This window comes from Lissotriton helveticus, chromosome 6, assembly GCF_964261635.1.
Source record: "Lissotriton helveticus chromosome 6, aLisHel1.1, whole genome shotgun sequence".
Lineage (NCBI taxonomy): Eukaryota > Metazoa > Chordata > Amphibia > Caudata > Salamandridae > Lissotriton > Lissotriton helveticus.
This window is the reverse complement of record NC_136067.1, coordinates 154534527-154551134: the sequence shown is the minus strand read 5'-3', so window position 1 is coordinate 154551134 and position 16608 is coordinate 154534527. Positions and strand designations below refer to the sequence as shown.

At 44.5% G+C, this 16608-nt stretch overlaps 1 protein-coding gene across 1 annotated transcript in view; it reads right to left on the bottom strand.

Annotated features, from left to right (window-relative positions):
• DNAH14 (dynein axonemal heavy chain 14) overlaps nucleotides 1-16608 on the bottom strand; it is a 1144348-nt gene that overhangs the window by 66292 nt on the left and 1061448 nt on the right. Inside the window, exons 82-83 of the mRNA XM_078647362.1 lie at nucleotides 12826-13022; nucleotides 1640-1752 (exon numbers count right to left, since the gene is read on the bottom strand). Coding sequence (XP_078503488.1) covers nucleotides 1640-1752; nucleotides 12826-13022 — 310 coding nt within the window. The remainder of the gene's footprint in view (nucleotides 1-1639; nucleotides 1753-12825; nucleotides 13023-16608) is intronic.

The window sequence follows — 16608 nt, the reverse complement described above, 5'->3', positions numbered from 1 at the left end:
AAGTAGAGGGCATAAGCTCCCAGAATGTGTTTAGCTGTGTGTGACCGTATGTAACATCAGCAAGCCACCCCTTAATGGAGGGAACCCTTTTCCTGCCCCAGTGAACTGCAATTTGCTGTTTAGCGAACAATAAAAGGAGTGCATGTAGTTTACGCTGCTTAGGCGGAGTATGCTTTACATAGCCTAACAGGCCTAGGATGGGGGATGGTGCATTTGTCGTGCCAAGAATTTGATTCACTGAGGTGAAAATATGTGACCAGAATTCAGCAACTTTGAGACAGTCCCATGCTACATGTAAAAAAGAGGCGGGAGTGTATCTGCAGCGCCAGCAGTGAAAACCAATCTTAATGGCAAAGGGTTGCTTGTGGATGTGTGGTATGCGTAGATCATCACGGACACTCACTTTTTCCCGTGAATAATGTTAGTCTATGATACTCTAGTATATAGTGTCCTAAATGACCAGTTTTGATTTTACTACTCGAAGGACTAGCAACTCACCATCAACTGATCCCATTGTGGACGCCTTGGCAATAATGTAATCTTTAATATAAAGATTGCAAAACAGTAGTGATAAATTCAAAGAGAAGTTGTAGAGTTAGTGGGAGAATGTACCACCACAGAAAAGTAAACGTTGTCAACAATTCAACATGTGCATAAGTTCCAAAAGACTCAAAATAATTTAAAGAAAATGTTAATTCATTTATAGTTAACTACAGATTTTCTAAAGCAATTCACATCCAGCAAGATGCTGAATAATTTGGCAAAAAACAAGAAAGCCCTTGTAACTTATGGAGTATTTGTAAAATCTGATTCAGTATGAACAAAAGTCGTAGTAATTTAAACTACTGCAGAAGGTGTTGACCCAACTGGCTTTATTCGTCAATGAATGTCCAGTGTTTTAGGTCTTGCTATAGATCAGGATCTATAGCAAGTTGACCAGTGCTAGTCAGGCAAAAGGGGGGGATGGAGGGGGTACAGAGTCTAATATTGAGAGTCACATATGCAAGAGGTACTGAGTGAATTATATTGGTAGTGAATGAAAAAAGTCTAGTGGATCATTACCAGAACAACATATATATCTTCTAAGACCATACCTCAGATATGAGCAAGAGGAGGAGAAAACATTGCAGGCAGGACTGTGAACTTGGGGGATATGGAGTATTGCTTCTTGGACCATGAAACAACTGAAGCACTGATGGCGCCTATCTGAGAGGAGTGCTAGGGTGGTAAATGAAAATGTATGAATTCGAAATGACTTTGAGTGATTCGGGAATCTAATTATTGCATTTGGGAGGAGTATGATAGAGGCAGAACAACTGGTTAGTGTTGAGTGTGTTAGGCCACAGAAAAGTACATACTAGTAATGGATAGGTAAAAGGTTAATGTAACCTTAGAAGGTGTTTCTTCACTTAAACACTATAAAATGTAATCCCAAGTATTCCACAGTAAGGATCTTGTGATAACCTATAATGTTTAAGGTTAGAAATGTTTGTCTTTGAGTCGTTGTTAGGGGGCATTCCACTTTTGCTCATCTGGTATTGTTGATTATTCAAAAATCAACAAAACAAAAGTTTAACAAGCATCTCAGGACTTATTATCACCAGGCTTTACCAAATGCAACCATTATTGCAACTGTTACCTGAGCTTTATACAGTTGATAACTTGTTTGGCCCATGTGGAAAAGAAGTTCACCCGCTGAATTAGGTCTTCAACCCAGGAACCCAGTGACTTGCAGGACTCATAGGAATGTTGCTGTTGCAAACAAGAGAGACAGGTGCAATGAATCTTCTTGCTAAAGAGTACATCAACTAAATATCTATTTTTAGTAAAGGCACATGCATTATTCAGTTGTCATAGCTTACACTTACAAGTGATCAAACAGCAGTGTATTCATTTAACATTAGAATTTTTAAAATATCTAACAGTAAGATAAGCAAACATATTTGTAGGTTTGCCCAAATTGTTTAAAAAAAAATAAAAATGATTTCAAACGATGTACTGCTAATTAAACAGTTGCTCAGGTAACTTCCTCTAATTCTTCTTGCATCTCCTTGAGAGGGTCATCTTCAAACACCAGATATTGCTCCTCCTACAATGTATGTATCTACCTGCCATGTAGGTCTGAAACAATTCAGATAACACAGGAGTCCTAATGCACAACTCCTACTTTAGCCCTACCATTCATAATGCTAGCCTCTTCAATCATCCTGCTCAAAACGTAAGTCGCCTTCAGCGCTGTGGAGTCTACATCCTCATGTCCACCATATCCACTTTCTGAATCTCAGGTCCTTCCATCTTTTGTGCCTCCTTATATTTACAAAGCTAATCTACACTGCTTCCATGTGTCACCCCCAAAGACTCTGCTCTCAACATTCTCCTCTTTTTTACTCTGCACAACCTCTCTTGGGGAAATAATCTAATGCACATTCTCTGTTAACTATCTTGTTTTTCATACCCAATTCTTCTCATTCTGCTGCTCAGCTTCTTCTAGACCTGCATCACTGAAAACCTCTTTATTCTTAGAGCACTGAAGATCTCAACGCTACCTAATGCTTCACCCAGACCATTTACTTCCCCTTTTTCATGGCAGTTAAAACCATCACCTCTTCATCTAGATTTCATTCTCTACTCATAGGCTACATATATGGTCCTTGCCAATCCATTTCAGGTAAAGTTGTAGCTAAAACATTATTTTAAAACATTTATCACTGAAACTCAGTCACAACATTTCGAAAAAACCTGTTAATTACATCTGACAGCCCTTATAACTAGGATTACTTGTAATCAGTCCCTCTGGTAGGATAGGAGTGGGCGCGTAAGGAGCCTTTTAGGTCCTATTGCTAGGCTGCTACAGGCTGTATCTGTTAAGGTACAATTATATCACGTTGAACATGCTGAGCTGGAAATTGTGGCGAGGAGTCTTGTTCATCACGAAAAAGCTCTGAGCAACCGTGATGCACGTTTCCGACTTAAGGAGGTCTCTCTTGTTGCAGGCTGTGTAGTGTCAATTTCTTCAATGGTGGATAGTGTAGGCTGAAGAAGGACAGCATTGCATGGTCTTAGACTAACCTTCTAAATCCTTGCGATAAAGAGGTCTTGAATAAAATGGAGTCAAAACAGTACAATAATGTGCCACTACCTGTTTGGTTGATTGGTTCAAAGTTTGATCCTGGTGAAGTTTAGTAGAGTTGGGTTAGCTCACTGGAGGTTTTGTGGATTTGGGACACGACAGCAGGATTTATACTGAGGGAAACCTTCAAACAGGTTGGCTTCTGACCAAATTTACAGCACTATATATTTGGCATGTATTCATGGTGATAGTTTCACTAACTCTTCCAAATGACAGTTCTGAAATTAGTTTTGGATAATCATCTCCCAGCTTGAAGGAACTGCATGTTATAAGCATCCTTCTGACTAACTTTGTTCTCTTTTACTCCACAGTTACTAGTACTGGTGATTCTTGACACTGCTGCTCCCAACAGCAAGCCCCTAAAGCTCCAGTAGCACGGAGAGTGTCCCACTGTGCCTCGTGGTAAATCAGGAAGGTGTCTCCTCAAACTTGGCAATTCTCCATTCTAGGAAGGACACCTGTGTAAGTTAGAACAGATCTTCTGCAACTGGACCACTGAATAAGGAGTTCCTTCTTCACTAAACATTTACAAGGCTTGAAACCACTGCATGTATTTATTTAATAGAAAACTGAAAAACGTATTCGGGTATATATCCTCCCGTTGTGCTCGGTAAAACTAATCATTTCCCAGACTGTCCTACATCTCGTTTTTCAGCGGTTGTGGCATTAACAGCTCTAAATAGGTTTTGTGTAGGGCACCCACATGCTTGATGTGTTTGTCTCATCTCTTTTGCTTTGCTATTGTGAAGAAAGGTAGGGTCAGTTCCCACATATTGGAACAAGTGGAACGCCATGCTATGCCCAGTGAAAATGGTCTGATAATAGTTCCACAAAGGGCAAAGACACGAACTCCATATTGGGCCATTCTGCTGAGCTATCCGGTCTTGGATAATTCAGTTTGTTCAAGCCCCTGTGGTTGTACTCATATGTTTCAATTTATTCTAAAGTAAATGTCCTAGCGTTCTCTGAAGGTAGAACCGCCATCCTGAGAACTCAGTGCAGAGCCTAATGTACAATGCACTGAAATATGCAGTTTCTCTATGTGCACTACTAGTTGCACTGTTATTTATTTCCAACTTGGTTAGGCCGTGCTTTGTAGGTTCAAAAGAAGGGTTTTATCATACTTTATAATGAATTGATACAGTTATCTATATTTCTATATATTTTAAAGTTATTGCCTGCTAATATTCTTCTGCATATTCAAATGGGCATACAACTTGAGTAGACTGCTCCTATGGTTTGATTGCTCAAAATGAACTGCAGGTGATGCTTTTTCATTTTTATTGTGGATACTGTATTTGTGTTCATTCAAACAGGTTTTCATTTTTCATTCTGTGTTTCCTAAACAAATTATTCTGAATGGACATTTCTTGATGCTTGCCTCTTCATGTGGGATACTTAGATAGGAATACCATTTTTTTTTGTAATTTTTTTTTTTTGTAGAGTTTTATATAGCGCGAACTAGACCCGAACCGAATCAGGTATCAGAGCGCTTTACATAGCACAAGTTACGTTTTACATGAGGACACACACTTTCATTTTTAGGCACAGGGAGATTAAGTGATTTGCCCAGAATCACAGGAGGTTTTGGCGTCGTTACCGAGACTCGAACCCAGATCCCCAGGTCCGAGGTCGAGCGCCTTAGCCGTTAGGCTAACTCCTCTCCCCAAGGCCTTGTGTGGCTCTCATCAGGTTCTGTTACCCAGAGTCCCTTGCAGACCTCAAACTTTGTCAAAACAAAAACACATGTTCCTCATATTTCTGTGATGAAAAGCTCTGGAATCTATGGGGAGCCATAAACTTCCACCCACCCATCATTGTCCTAAGTCTCCTGATAAAAATGGTATCTCACTTGTATGGGTAGGCCTTGTGCGCGTGACAGAAAACGGCCCAAAACGCAATGTGGACACATCACATTTTTCCACAGAAAGCAGACCCTGTTTTTGCAATGTGCCCAGCTGTGGATATTGGACCCTAGCTCAGCCGGCACCAAGGGAAACCTAGCAAACCTTTACATTTTTGAAAACCAGACACACAGGGGAATCCAGGATTGGGTGACTTGTGTGGCTCTCTACAGGTTCTGTCACCCAGAAACCCTTGCAAACGTCAAACGTTGTAAAGAAAACTAATTTTTCTCACATTTATGTGATGGAAAGTTCTGGAATCTGTGGGGAGCCCTAAACTTTCACCCACACAGCATTCTCCTAAAACTCCTGATAGAAATGGTACCTCACTTGTGTGGGTAGGCCTAGTGCCCGTGACAGAAAACTGCCCAAAACCCAACATGTACACATCAAATTTTTCCACAGAAAACTGATACTTTTTTTGCAATATGCCTAGCTGTGGAATTTGGGCCTTAGTTCAGCCGGGACCTAGGGAAACCTAGCAAACCTTGAATTTTTTTTAAAACTAGGCTGGGATGACTTCCTTGGCTCTCGCCAGGTTCTGTTACCCAGAATCCCTTACAAACTTTGTCAAAGGAAATCACATTTTCCTCACACTTCTGTGATGGAAAGTTCTGGAATCTGTGGGGAGCCACAGAATTCCAATCACCCAGCATTTCTGACAAGTCTCCAGATAAAAATGATACCTCACTTGTGTGAGTAGGCATATACCTGCGACAGGAAACGACCGAAAACGTACTGTGAAAACTTCAAAATTATTGATCACAAAAAGACATGTTTTTGCGAGAGAGTCCCCTGCGCTTTTGGTCCTGGGCTCGGCAGCCATCAAGGGAAATTTATCAAACCCAGACATTTATGAAAACTAGACAATCAGTGGAGTCCAGAGAGGTGTGGCTTGCATGGATGCCCCAGCGTTTTCCTACCCAGAATCCCCTACAAACCTCAAATTTTGCTAAGAAAAATTACATTTGCCTCACATTTCTGTGTGGGAAAGTTGTGGGATCACTGGGTTGACACAAATGTCTTACCACCCAGTGTTCCCCCAGGTCTCCCGATAAAAATGGTACCTCATTTGTAGGGGTGGGTCAAGTGCCTGTAACAGGGAGGGGCCCAAAACGTATTGTGGAGACATCAAAATGATCTACTACAAAACGACCTGGTTTTGAAATGGGGTGGGCACCTGCGTTTATGTTCCCAGGCTCGGCGGCCATGTAGGGAAACCTACCAAACCCTGACATTTCTGAAAACTAGACCTCTGGGGAGTCCAGGGAGATGAGGCTTGCGTGGATCCCCCAGCGTTTTCTTACCCAGAATCCCCGACAAACCTCAACTTTTGCTAAAAAAATCACATTTTCCTCACATTTCTGTTTGGGATCACCATGCCGACACAAATTTCCTACCACCCAGCGTTCCCTTTGGTCTCCTGATGAAAATGACACTTCACTTGTGTTGGTGTAAAATGCAGGACCAGCCTAAAACATGTATTTAAAAGAATATAGCGGCTCGCAGGTCTTTACTGGCTGTTCCTTCACTGGGGCTGCTTAGTGAGTCACAGCTTAGCTGATCAGACATCCCGTGGGTCGAGGTAGAGATGCAGCTCGCTTTCGGTCTTAGGCCCTTGTGTCTACAGTTAGGCCGCTTCTAGGCACTTCACAGGTCAGGTTTAAACAAACTGGAGCAGCCCTGTTCCCCAGAACCTGGGGCCAGTAAACAATATTACAACAACAATGGTTCAGGGAGGCGGGGCGTGGCCGGCAAGATGGCAGTAAGACGTCTGTCTCGGAGATCCGTTCCAACGTGGTAGCATCCATTATTATCCTGCGGTGTTTTTGAAGCACCAACCTCATCCCACACATTGGCTTGATTTGAAGTGTTCCCCAGTACAAATCAAGCACCAGGGTACAGTAGATCAGGCGTACGAAACGCCGAAAGTTGGGCCACCCTGTGACGGGGCAGCCATCTTGGAAGGAACGGAGGAGCCGCTGGGGTTCCTTGGAGGCTGCGACCAGCAGCTTGCTTTGGTGGGAATCCTGTCGTCTGGAGAGGCATCACCGCAAGTGTAGGAGTTGGGGCTCTTAGGATTTGCAGATCAGCGGTCCCGCTAAAGTAGGTGCGGACCCAGGCACCGCCATGGATCTAAGGCTGTGGGGTGGTGACGCTGCGGCGACCTGGACCCGCGCTGGCAGGGTGAGCCCCCCTATGGGACAGTCGAGTGGAGGGAGCACAGGGGACCCAGTCCTGGATGGGGTGACTATCTGGATCCCTGGAGATTGCCAGCCAAGGAACATACCGAGGCAGGTGTAGAGGTCCCTAGACAGGGGAGAGATATGCTTGAGGAGCCTTCCCGTCGTAGCTCACACCCGTTGGGCCGCAAATGCGGGGGATGGTAATAAAAGCACAGATGGCCCCCAGAGTGCAACAGGCCTTTAGTAGTGGGGCAGACGTCCACTGAAATACACCTGCTTCAACGGCTGGACCTGGGGGGATGTTGATGCCCAGGCCTTGAAAAGGTTCTCAGTGAGGGTACCAGAGGCACTGCTCTGGAGGGTGGTTGCACCCGGCCTCTTTGATCCTGGTGGCTGAGAGACGTACTGAAAGATCAAGTGGGAAGAGTCACTCCCTGCTGGGGCATGATCGGGCTGCGGTGAGGGGCCACCTTCGGTGTTCGCATTATTGACCCCCCGAGGCCGGATACGACGGAAGATATAACAGTAGGCCCTGCCAACGAGGCTGGCTGTTATCTGGAGGGGAGGAACAACAAGGATATCGCTTGCCTTTTTTCCCAATCCAGCAGAGTGATAGAGACTGGACCATTGGAGGGTGAATGCAGCTTAGATCAGAGATACCACCAGGTGCGGGCTGTAATTTAGGACGCACGAGGCCTGGGAAGAGTGTGCGTGTGGAATATTTTGGTGTGGATTGACCAGCCCAAATGAGGTGCAACGTCATTGCTAAATATGGGTAAAGATAAAGGCACCAGAGCGCAATCTAATAAAATATCAAATTATGCGCAACCTCTCCACCATGCCCCTAATCAAAGGGATGCACGAGACGAAGATGGTGTCGGGATGGCGCGAGGGGAGGAACAAAGAGATCTCTCCTTGAATGAAATGAAGAGATGGTGACCAGGATCGATGCAGTGGTGATCGATGTCAACCTCCTCGGATGCAACCTACGTAAGGTCTCGGACAAGGTCCTCACGACAGAACACAACGTGGATGTGCTCCAGACGGAGGTTAAGTCCCTGCGAGAGACAGTTAAGGAGCTTCAGAGGTAGACGATTAAGTTGGATGAATGAGCTGAGGATCAGGAAGGGCACTAGCGGAGAAACAACCTACGATTCGTGGGATTCCTGGAACGGGTGGAGGGGCGGAGCTGTTCCTGGAGGACTGGATAACCAAAGTGTTGGCGCCAGGCAAACCATCCAAGTTCTTCAACATCGAGAGGGCACACAGAGCATTGGCCCCTCCCCCAAGTCCGGGGGCTCCACCGAGGACCATCATCGCCCGATTCTTTAACTATAGAGATCGTGATATGCTCCTGCAATCCACTCGTGCCAGATCCAACCTGCACTATGAGGGGCATCACACTGCGATCTTCCCAGACTACACCAAAGAGTTCAGGATCAGCGACACACCTTCTTGGCGGTCAAGAAGCGCATGAGGGAGGCCCGGATGAAATATAGCATTCTCTACCCAGCAAAGCTCCGAGTCGAACATAAGGGCAGGTCTCTTCTTTGGATCAGCTGAGGAGGCTTCAGACTGGATGGGAGCTATGAGGCCCGACGGAGACTGCAGCCCAACTCAAGATCATTCACGGACATGCCGGGGAGAGAGCGTAGACCGTCCGAAGGAACAGGACACAAAGACTCAAATAACTCTGGAAGGGTTCAAGTGAGTGAGGATGGTACCCTACAGGTGGTGGATGGATAGCCGAACTTTGACCTAACCTCGTCGGAGGTAATCCAGGAAACTAATGTTGATTGAGATTCGAGGGAGATCTTGGAGAGCTGGTTCGGGGTTCTGAACACTCAGATAAGTGACTGTACAGAGAATTTATACAAATGCTTTGTTCTTTCCTATTTTCCTTTTGGGTAATGGATGAAAAAATACATTGTATGCATATGCCGGGGAAGGGAGGGGACACACCTCTCAATAGTGGCTGGGACCCGTTTGTGGAGCTGGAGGCCAGCCACTGGCACAGCACATATCTCGTAGATCCTGTCCAATTACGATGGTGGGAGGGATAGTCCTGTTACACTGCCCAGCGGGTGGGTGGGAGTTGAGGGTGTTCAGCCTGTTTAATTTGTTCTTTCTGGGTTTCAAGGGTGTTTAAGGGATCCATGTCTGGGTGGTAATTTTCTAAAGTGCGCTCAACGCAATACTGATATGCCGGGATGGGAACAGAAAAGTGATACCAATTGTATGATCTTATGGCTCCCTCTCTAACAAAACTACTTACTTGGAATGTACGAGGGATGGCAATGCTGGAAAAGCGTAGAAAGGTGCAAGCCTAACTGAGGTGGTATAAAATTGGTGTAACGGGCTTGCAGGAGAGACAAGTTTGGGGTCACGCGTTACCATATATTCGCGGCAGATGGCAGGAACAGCTCTATGCCACCTCATACTCGGGATTTGCATGGGGTGCTAATTTGGGTGGGTCCGGGGTTTCCCTTCCGACATATACATCACGTGCTTGACCCGGAGGGGCGCTATGTGATCCTACATGGTAGGCTTGAAGGAGATGAGATCTGTCTTATGAATGTAGTTGCCCCCAATTTGGACGTACAATTTTTTTTTAATGGCTGCAACGACATCTTACCTAGGAGAGGACATACTCCTCTTTGGGGATGTCAATTGTGTAATGGATGGGATGCTAGACCGCCAACCTCCCAGGATGGGTACCAAACCGCGCATGACTTGGGCCTTAGTGGACATTATGAGGGAAATGGGGTTGGTGGACGCATGGAGGGTCAGGCACCCTCACAGCAGGACGTTTTCCTGTTACAACCCTGCGACTAATACATCCAGTAGGTTGGACCAATACTTTTTGTCGTTGATGTCTAGGATCGCAGAGATAATATATCTACTGCAATATATCTCAGATCACTCCCCTTTGCTCTTAAATTTAAGCACTGGTAGACCCAGGGCGTCAGTTCCCATGTGGCGACTGTCAATAGAGGCACTCACTGACCCACCCTTTGCCGTGAAGCGGGAAGAAGAGATCTGTCACTATTTCGCAATGAACTGGGGTTCGCCATAATCAAGGGGTGTGGAATGGGAGGCAATGAAGGTAGTCGTCCATGGGTTTTGCATCAGTACAACTTATAGGGTCAAGCAAAAACTCCAGAGGGACATCAAAGTTTTAGAAAAGAACTTAGCCAAGTTGAAGCGGTGCAAACACGTGGACCCCGGTTGTGTGAATTTGTGGTGGTGGACTCAGGAGAAGCTGTTGGCGGCGATATGTAGGCTTGAAAAATTCCATTATACTACAGATCGACAGCGGTTAATCATGGAGGGTGATCGTTCCGGGGCGTTACTTGCCAGATTGGTCAGTGATGAGAAACCAGTGGCTCCCATTGTCCAGATGAGGTCCGCTGATGGGAGCTTGGTGTACACTCAGAAAAAAATCTTAGACACACTAGCTTATCATTTGGCTGGAGTATATGTCTGCTATGGAAGAAGTGGGGAAATTCCTCGCTACACTGAACTTACCCCGGTTAGATAGAGAGGTCAGCCAATTATTGGATGACCCGATTTCGAAAGAGGATATATTAGAGAGTATAAAGTCCCTGAAGTCTGCGAAAATCCCGAGAGGTGATGGCCTTCCGGCCGAATTCTACAAGAAATTTGCACCCCTGGCAGAGGATCTCTTCTGGAGGTATATAATGAGGCGTTTCCAAACAGTACCCTCCCGTCCTCCATGAATGAGGCACTGGTAGTCATGATTCCCAAGGCAGAAAGGGATACGCAACTACCGGGGTCATACAGCAGTGGTGGTGCGTCCATTGGGGCGTTGGGGCATTGCCCCCCCTGCCCGCACCTGCAGCTCCCTCAGCGTCTTTGAACTTTAGCAAACGGACCAGTTTACTTTAAGTTCAAAGACGCCGAGGGAGAACTGACAATCATGTCAGTCAGCACGACGTCGGAGCGCCCACCCCCCTCAGAGTCTGAAGGGGGTGGGCGGTCCGGCGCCATGTTGACCGACATGACCGTCAGACCAGGGGCAGCAGCAGCACAAGTGCGCATGACTGGTGAAGGTCGGAAAATTTTCCCCCCATGCCCAGTCATGCACACTAGAGTCTGCTCTGGCTGGCACATGCCCATTAGGAGAACGAGGGTCGAGCAAAGGCTCAAACCTCGGTCTCCTAATGGGCAGGCAGGGGGTGAGTCACCCTGCTCTAAGTCAATCCTGGCGCTGCTCCAGCACCAGGATTGGCTAAGAGGGGTTGCCACTCCAGTGCCGTTCGTGAAGGCGCCAAGGGGAGCAGAGGTGGTGCGTACCAGCTGTCCGGTAAGTTTTATTTTTTATTTTAATTTTAATTCCCGGGCCCCCACCCTCACGCGACACTTGGCACTGTTTATAATATACTTTTTGGGCAGAAAAGATGCACATGTGCCCCTGTATCCAAACCCCCATTTCACTGTATGTGCGATATTTAATGTCATATCAACTCCTTAACGACGCGTGCAAGGGGTTAAGTCATCCGTTCTGCTCCGATAGACTGAGCAGTTTTACTGCAAACAACACACTGGTTCGCTACAGGAGAGGTTAGGAAAACATATTCATCAAACCTGTCTTTGAATGTGGGGGTTTCAAAGTTATAAGGCCGACGAGACTGGTTATCTCTATTAATAGGTTTATTACACAATTTCACTTTGATGTATTTACTGTGTACTTCTATATTTGCTTTCAAGAATAGATTTTGTTTTAATGTTGTGTATCAACTGCACCCTCTCATGTTATGTTTACAGTTCTTCTATCTTCTTGAGAGGTTCTTCTTTGGATTTTCTCCACATAACCCAAATAAATACAATGAACTTTTGGTTCAAATTTAAAATAGAACATATATTTCAGAACTAAGGGTGAGTGTGATAATTAATCATTTACTAGAGTGGAATTTTTTGCCAAGAAGAACTTCTGCTTGCCTTCTGATGCTTCTTCCTTTGTCTAGCATGGAAGTGCTTAGCCAGTCTGAAGCAATCTTGCACCTTTAACTTCCCCACAACCATTTGAGCCCAATGGAGGCCTCAGTGTGAGACAGTGGTGGGCTGCCACAAATGTGACTTTCTCTAACACCAATAAATGCAATTATATGCTGCGCTCATTAAGCCTCCGCACTAATGAGAGAGACGGGGCTCCCAAGAGGTGGACCGTGAATGTGTACTTGAGAACATGGTAGCTAGGCCTTGAGGGACACACTCTTCTTTACACCGCCTGGTATTATTTAGTCCATTTGATGTTGCTCTGTTTTCTGACCAGTTATTCCGGTAGTCCAGTACTGATTTAACTAGTTAGTTGCCTGATTCAAAGTCGTGTGTGGCCCACATTGAATGCTGTGTTCTCATGGGCTGTTGCCCCCTTTCACCATACCTCAAAATACTGATTACTAGATAGCCTGCATGTCCCCTCATTTAGAGAGCTATACAGACCCTGCATTGCCATAAGCCTCGGAAATTGGCCTGACATAAACATCTAGTTCTCTAGAGTAAAGCAACCTAAACAAAATGAATACCTGCACAAAGAACAAAATAAGGTCCAAAGATTATTTAATATCTAGAAATATTTTACCTGCCAAAATGGTGGAACCTTCAAATTGACTAGCGAATTGTAGACTTCTTCCAAGCCCTTGGTCAGAAGGATCTCCCCACGTATCGCCTGCTGCAGGGAGCGCAATGACTGATGCACCACAGTCAGCAACTGATTAAATCGGTCAATCTCTTGACGTAGGACAGTTATCAATGCTGAGTTTATAAGGGAATCATTGCCTGAAAAGGAACAGATAAATGGCAAAATTAGTTTTTCTAAAAGCAGTAGGTTTTAATATCTGCGTCAGAACAGTATATAACCTGCTTTAGTTGGGTATTGAGTTTCACATTTGGCATTTGAAGTCTAAATTGGTGGGACAGATTATGTTGGGAATTTGTTAAGCATAAGATCTTTTTTGGGGGGATGGTGCAATGTGCATGTGTAAACTGGATGGCTGCATGTCCCCCAATGTAGGGCGGCACTCATAAATGCTGTCTTACAGGATCAGAACAGGAGCTGCCACTCGGTTAGTCAGAGTAGGATGATGTGAAATACCTGGCTGAACTAACGACCTGGCCTTTCACCTTAAACCTGTGCCATTTTACCCTGGACTCTCCCACTTAACATTCCCTCATTCATTTCCACCCAGTTTCAGTCCAGTGTACTAATGTCTACTACAAGGATGTCATAGCAACGGTGTCTTAGGCTCTACTGTAAGGAAGGAAAAAGGGACTATTGCTTTATGTTTTGTAATAAAAGACATCCGTAATATGCTGAAGCAATACCTTTACCCAAACATTGTTACTCACAGCTATGGTCCAAGTAAATATTAATAAATCCCTAAAACACACTATTGTGAGGAATTAACTTCTAAACCTCATTCTCCGAACCAAATCTCAGGTTCAGTTTAACATAGTCTTAAAATATGTTTGCATTTAGAGTGTGTTCGACTGGCATTTTCCTGGACCTTATCACTATTTAAAACACTTAATTGGCTCTGTTGAGATTACCTATTCCTTTTCCATTTAATGAATACTATTTTTTAGTACTTCAAAGTTCCATCTAGTGCATATAATTTCTCTGTCATTACTTTCAACTTCAACTTTTAATATAAATGAACAATATCTGCATGGTTAAGAACTGCATCATAAGCCTTAATTTAGTCAAGTCATCTTATGGTAAATCCAGTCAGCTTTTCATCATATCCACTATAAATGTGTGTTTGATGCAGGTTTAGACATAATTTATTAAAGTGGAAATTAATTGCAAGTTACTAGGTACAGCACTTCTATTGATTACTCATGTGTCTGGTCTTGGCTTTGATAAAAAGTGTTAATTAATATGCAAGACCTTTCCAGTTGGGTGTATTAGTCCACTAAGTTATTCAAAAGCCAAATCTGACTGCGCTGGGAAGCAAAGCTTGGCACGGTCCGAGATAGCCACGGCTGTCGATGCTCTGCAACAGATCTAACAGTAGACATGAACCCGGAGCTGGAGTTGGTTGGCTACTCGTAGTAGTAACAGACGGGAGTATGGACTATGGGGGCACGGCCAAGAGGCTTGTTGGGATCTCAGCACTGCTAGGAGCCCAAGCACCATGTTGACTTGAATGCCGGGCAAGATAGTGGCACAGGACAATCTTCTGAACCCACCTATGCACCAATAAAAATGATGGAACCCAGCATTTCACGAAGGTGCCGGCACTTTCCGTTTGAGACTGGATGCTGGGGAGTCTGCAGGATAACTGCAGATTGGCAACAAAGTTTTGGGAGAAGAGGCCTCCTTAAAGGCGTTAGGTGTAACTGTGTTAGGTCTTGAGTTTCCCCAGGACTTGACTGCAGGCCTGTAGCTTCGGTGATAAAGCACTGCCATAGTTTTACAGCCACAATGCCCCGCCAAAAATAATAAACGTGATGCCCTGCTCAAAGAGGTCTTCTTCACACCGAAGACTCACATTTTTGGATTGCCTTTGGTGACAATGTGAATCAACCAGCAAGTTGGGGGACTGCACTTCAAGGCTTACCCCAAGATTATGGCAACTTTAAAACCTTAAAAGACTTGCAAGGTATGAAACACACCCTTTACACCAGAACCAGACCTCTCTGGAAACTACAATGGAAGACATTATAAGCATATTTGTTTCAGAATGAGAAGTGGGCTCTTTGAACAAGCGGGTGTCTACAGTGGAGACTGCACTGTCAGAACACAGTGAAATAAACCAACAACACCGAGAGCCAACAGAAACTGCTAACCTCAGAATCCACCCTTACATTCCACACTCCCTGCATTCCAGCAGTGAAGACTGAAATGCATAATACGAACTCCACACATCGCCTTCTCTTACAAAATGATAAAGCAATAACAAAATACAACTAACACTTTAATAGAAATGAAGAACACGACCGGGGAAAACCTGCAAAAGAAAAGGACACAGAACAAACAGAAATCTAATGTATGATATACACTATGCCTAACGGAAAACAAACTATGAAGTTATACAATACAGAATTTCAACATGAAAGATCCAAATGAATGCACAGAGACCATCTTTAGCATGTAAACTGGGTACTAATTTGTACATGCCAAATTCACTATATCTTTTTGGTACATATTTCTTTCTCGCAGAGGTGAAGTGACTTTCACCAAAGCTTGTATTATGCTGTCCCTTTTTTCGACAAATCAGCTCCCATTTTTTCACAGACAAAACTAGTCTGTGGACCTGGAACCACAACAACCATACTGTTGTTCCACACCTTGCCATTGTCCACGACCACCACACGATCCTTTACTTCTCTCACTAAAATGAGAGATGAAAATCTAGAATGAACTTCTCACATGCTGAGGAATAAGAACTCTCACCAAATCACCAACACACACTTCAACCTCTCGGTTGTGACTGACATCACTCTTATACTTTTCCTGAACACGCCCACCCACATCCAACACACTTCCCACCGTCTCGCCGTCAAGGGTCTTTCTCCCTATCCACTCTCTGTTCAACTGGGTACATGCAACTCTGCCTCTAAGTAAAGAAAATGGAGACATCCCTGTACTAATATGCAGAGTCTGTCTTATGGCCCACAACATATCCTGGATACATTTCTCCCAATCTAGCCCAGAGATTAATGCTAGCTGAAGTTGATCCTTGATTATATGATTCACTTTCTCCACAAGGCCATTACTGCGGGTCTGATATAAAGAGCTTCTCACATGTTTGATGCGATTAGACTTGAGGAAATCACTTATTTCTTTGGACACTAATTGGATGCCATTGTCCGTCACTAATTCCTAAGGAAACCTTTCTCTGATAAACAACTCCCAAAAGAAGTTTACAATCACTCTCGAAATGACATAACTAAATAATTTCACCTCAGTACATTTGGACATGTAGTCCACCAATACAAGAGCATACTTGGGCGAACTCTGTAGAATCCCAAAAGGTCCAGCTATGTCAAAAGCTAGCTTTCTCTTATTCACCTTGATCCTTTGCACCCTTTTATATATATATTTTGATCCACATCTAATTATATATATACATGTTCGCATTTCTTTCCAGGTCTGTCTCTGTTCCCTTTAACACTATCCTTTCTTTGATTTACATCCGTTTCTAACTTATATCACTCTTAGCTACCTTCCAATCTAATTTCCACCGCGTAGTCCCATTTTTATGTTCACAAATTCACTTTCTAAATAGGAGCATGTGCCCATGCTCGGCGTCTTCCGGTTTGCCGTTCGGTCGAACCGGACCTATCTACCTTTCCTATCGCAACTGATCTACTCCATGCCTGGTAAGCGGTACTATACCGTCTCCGTTTTCTAACTTTC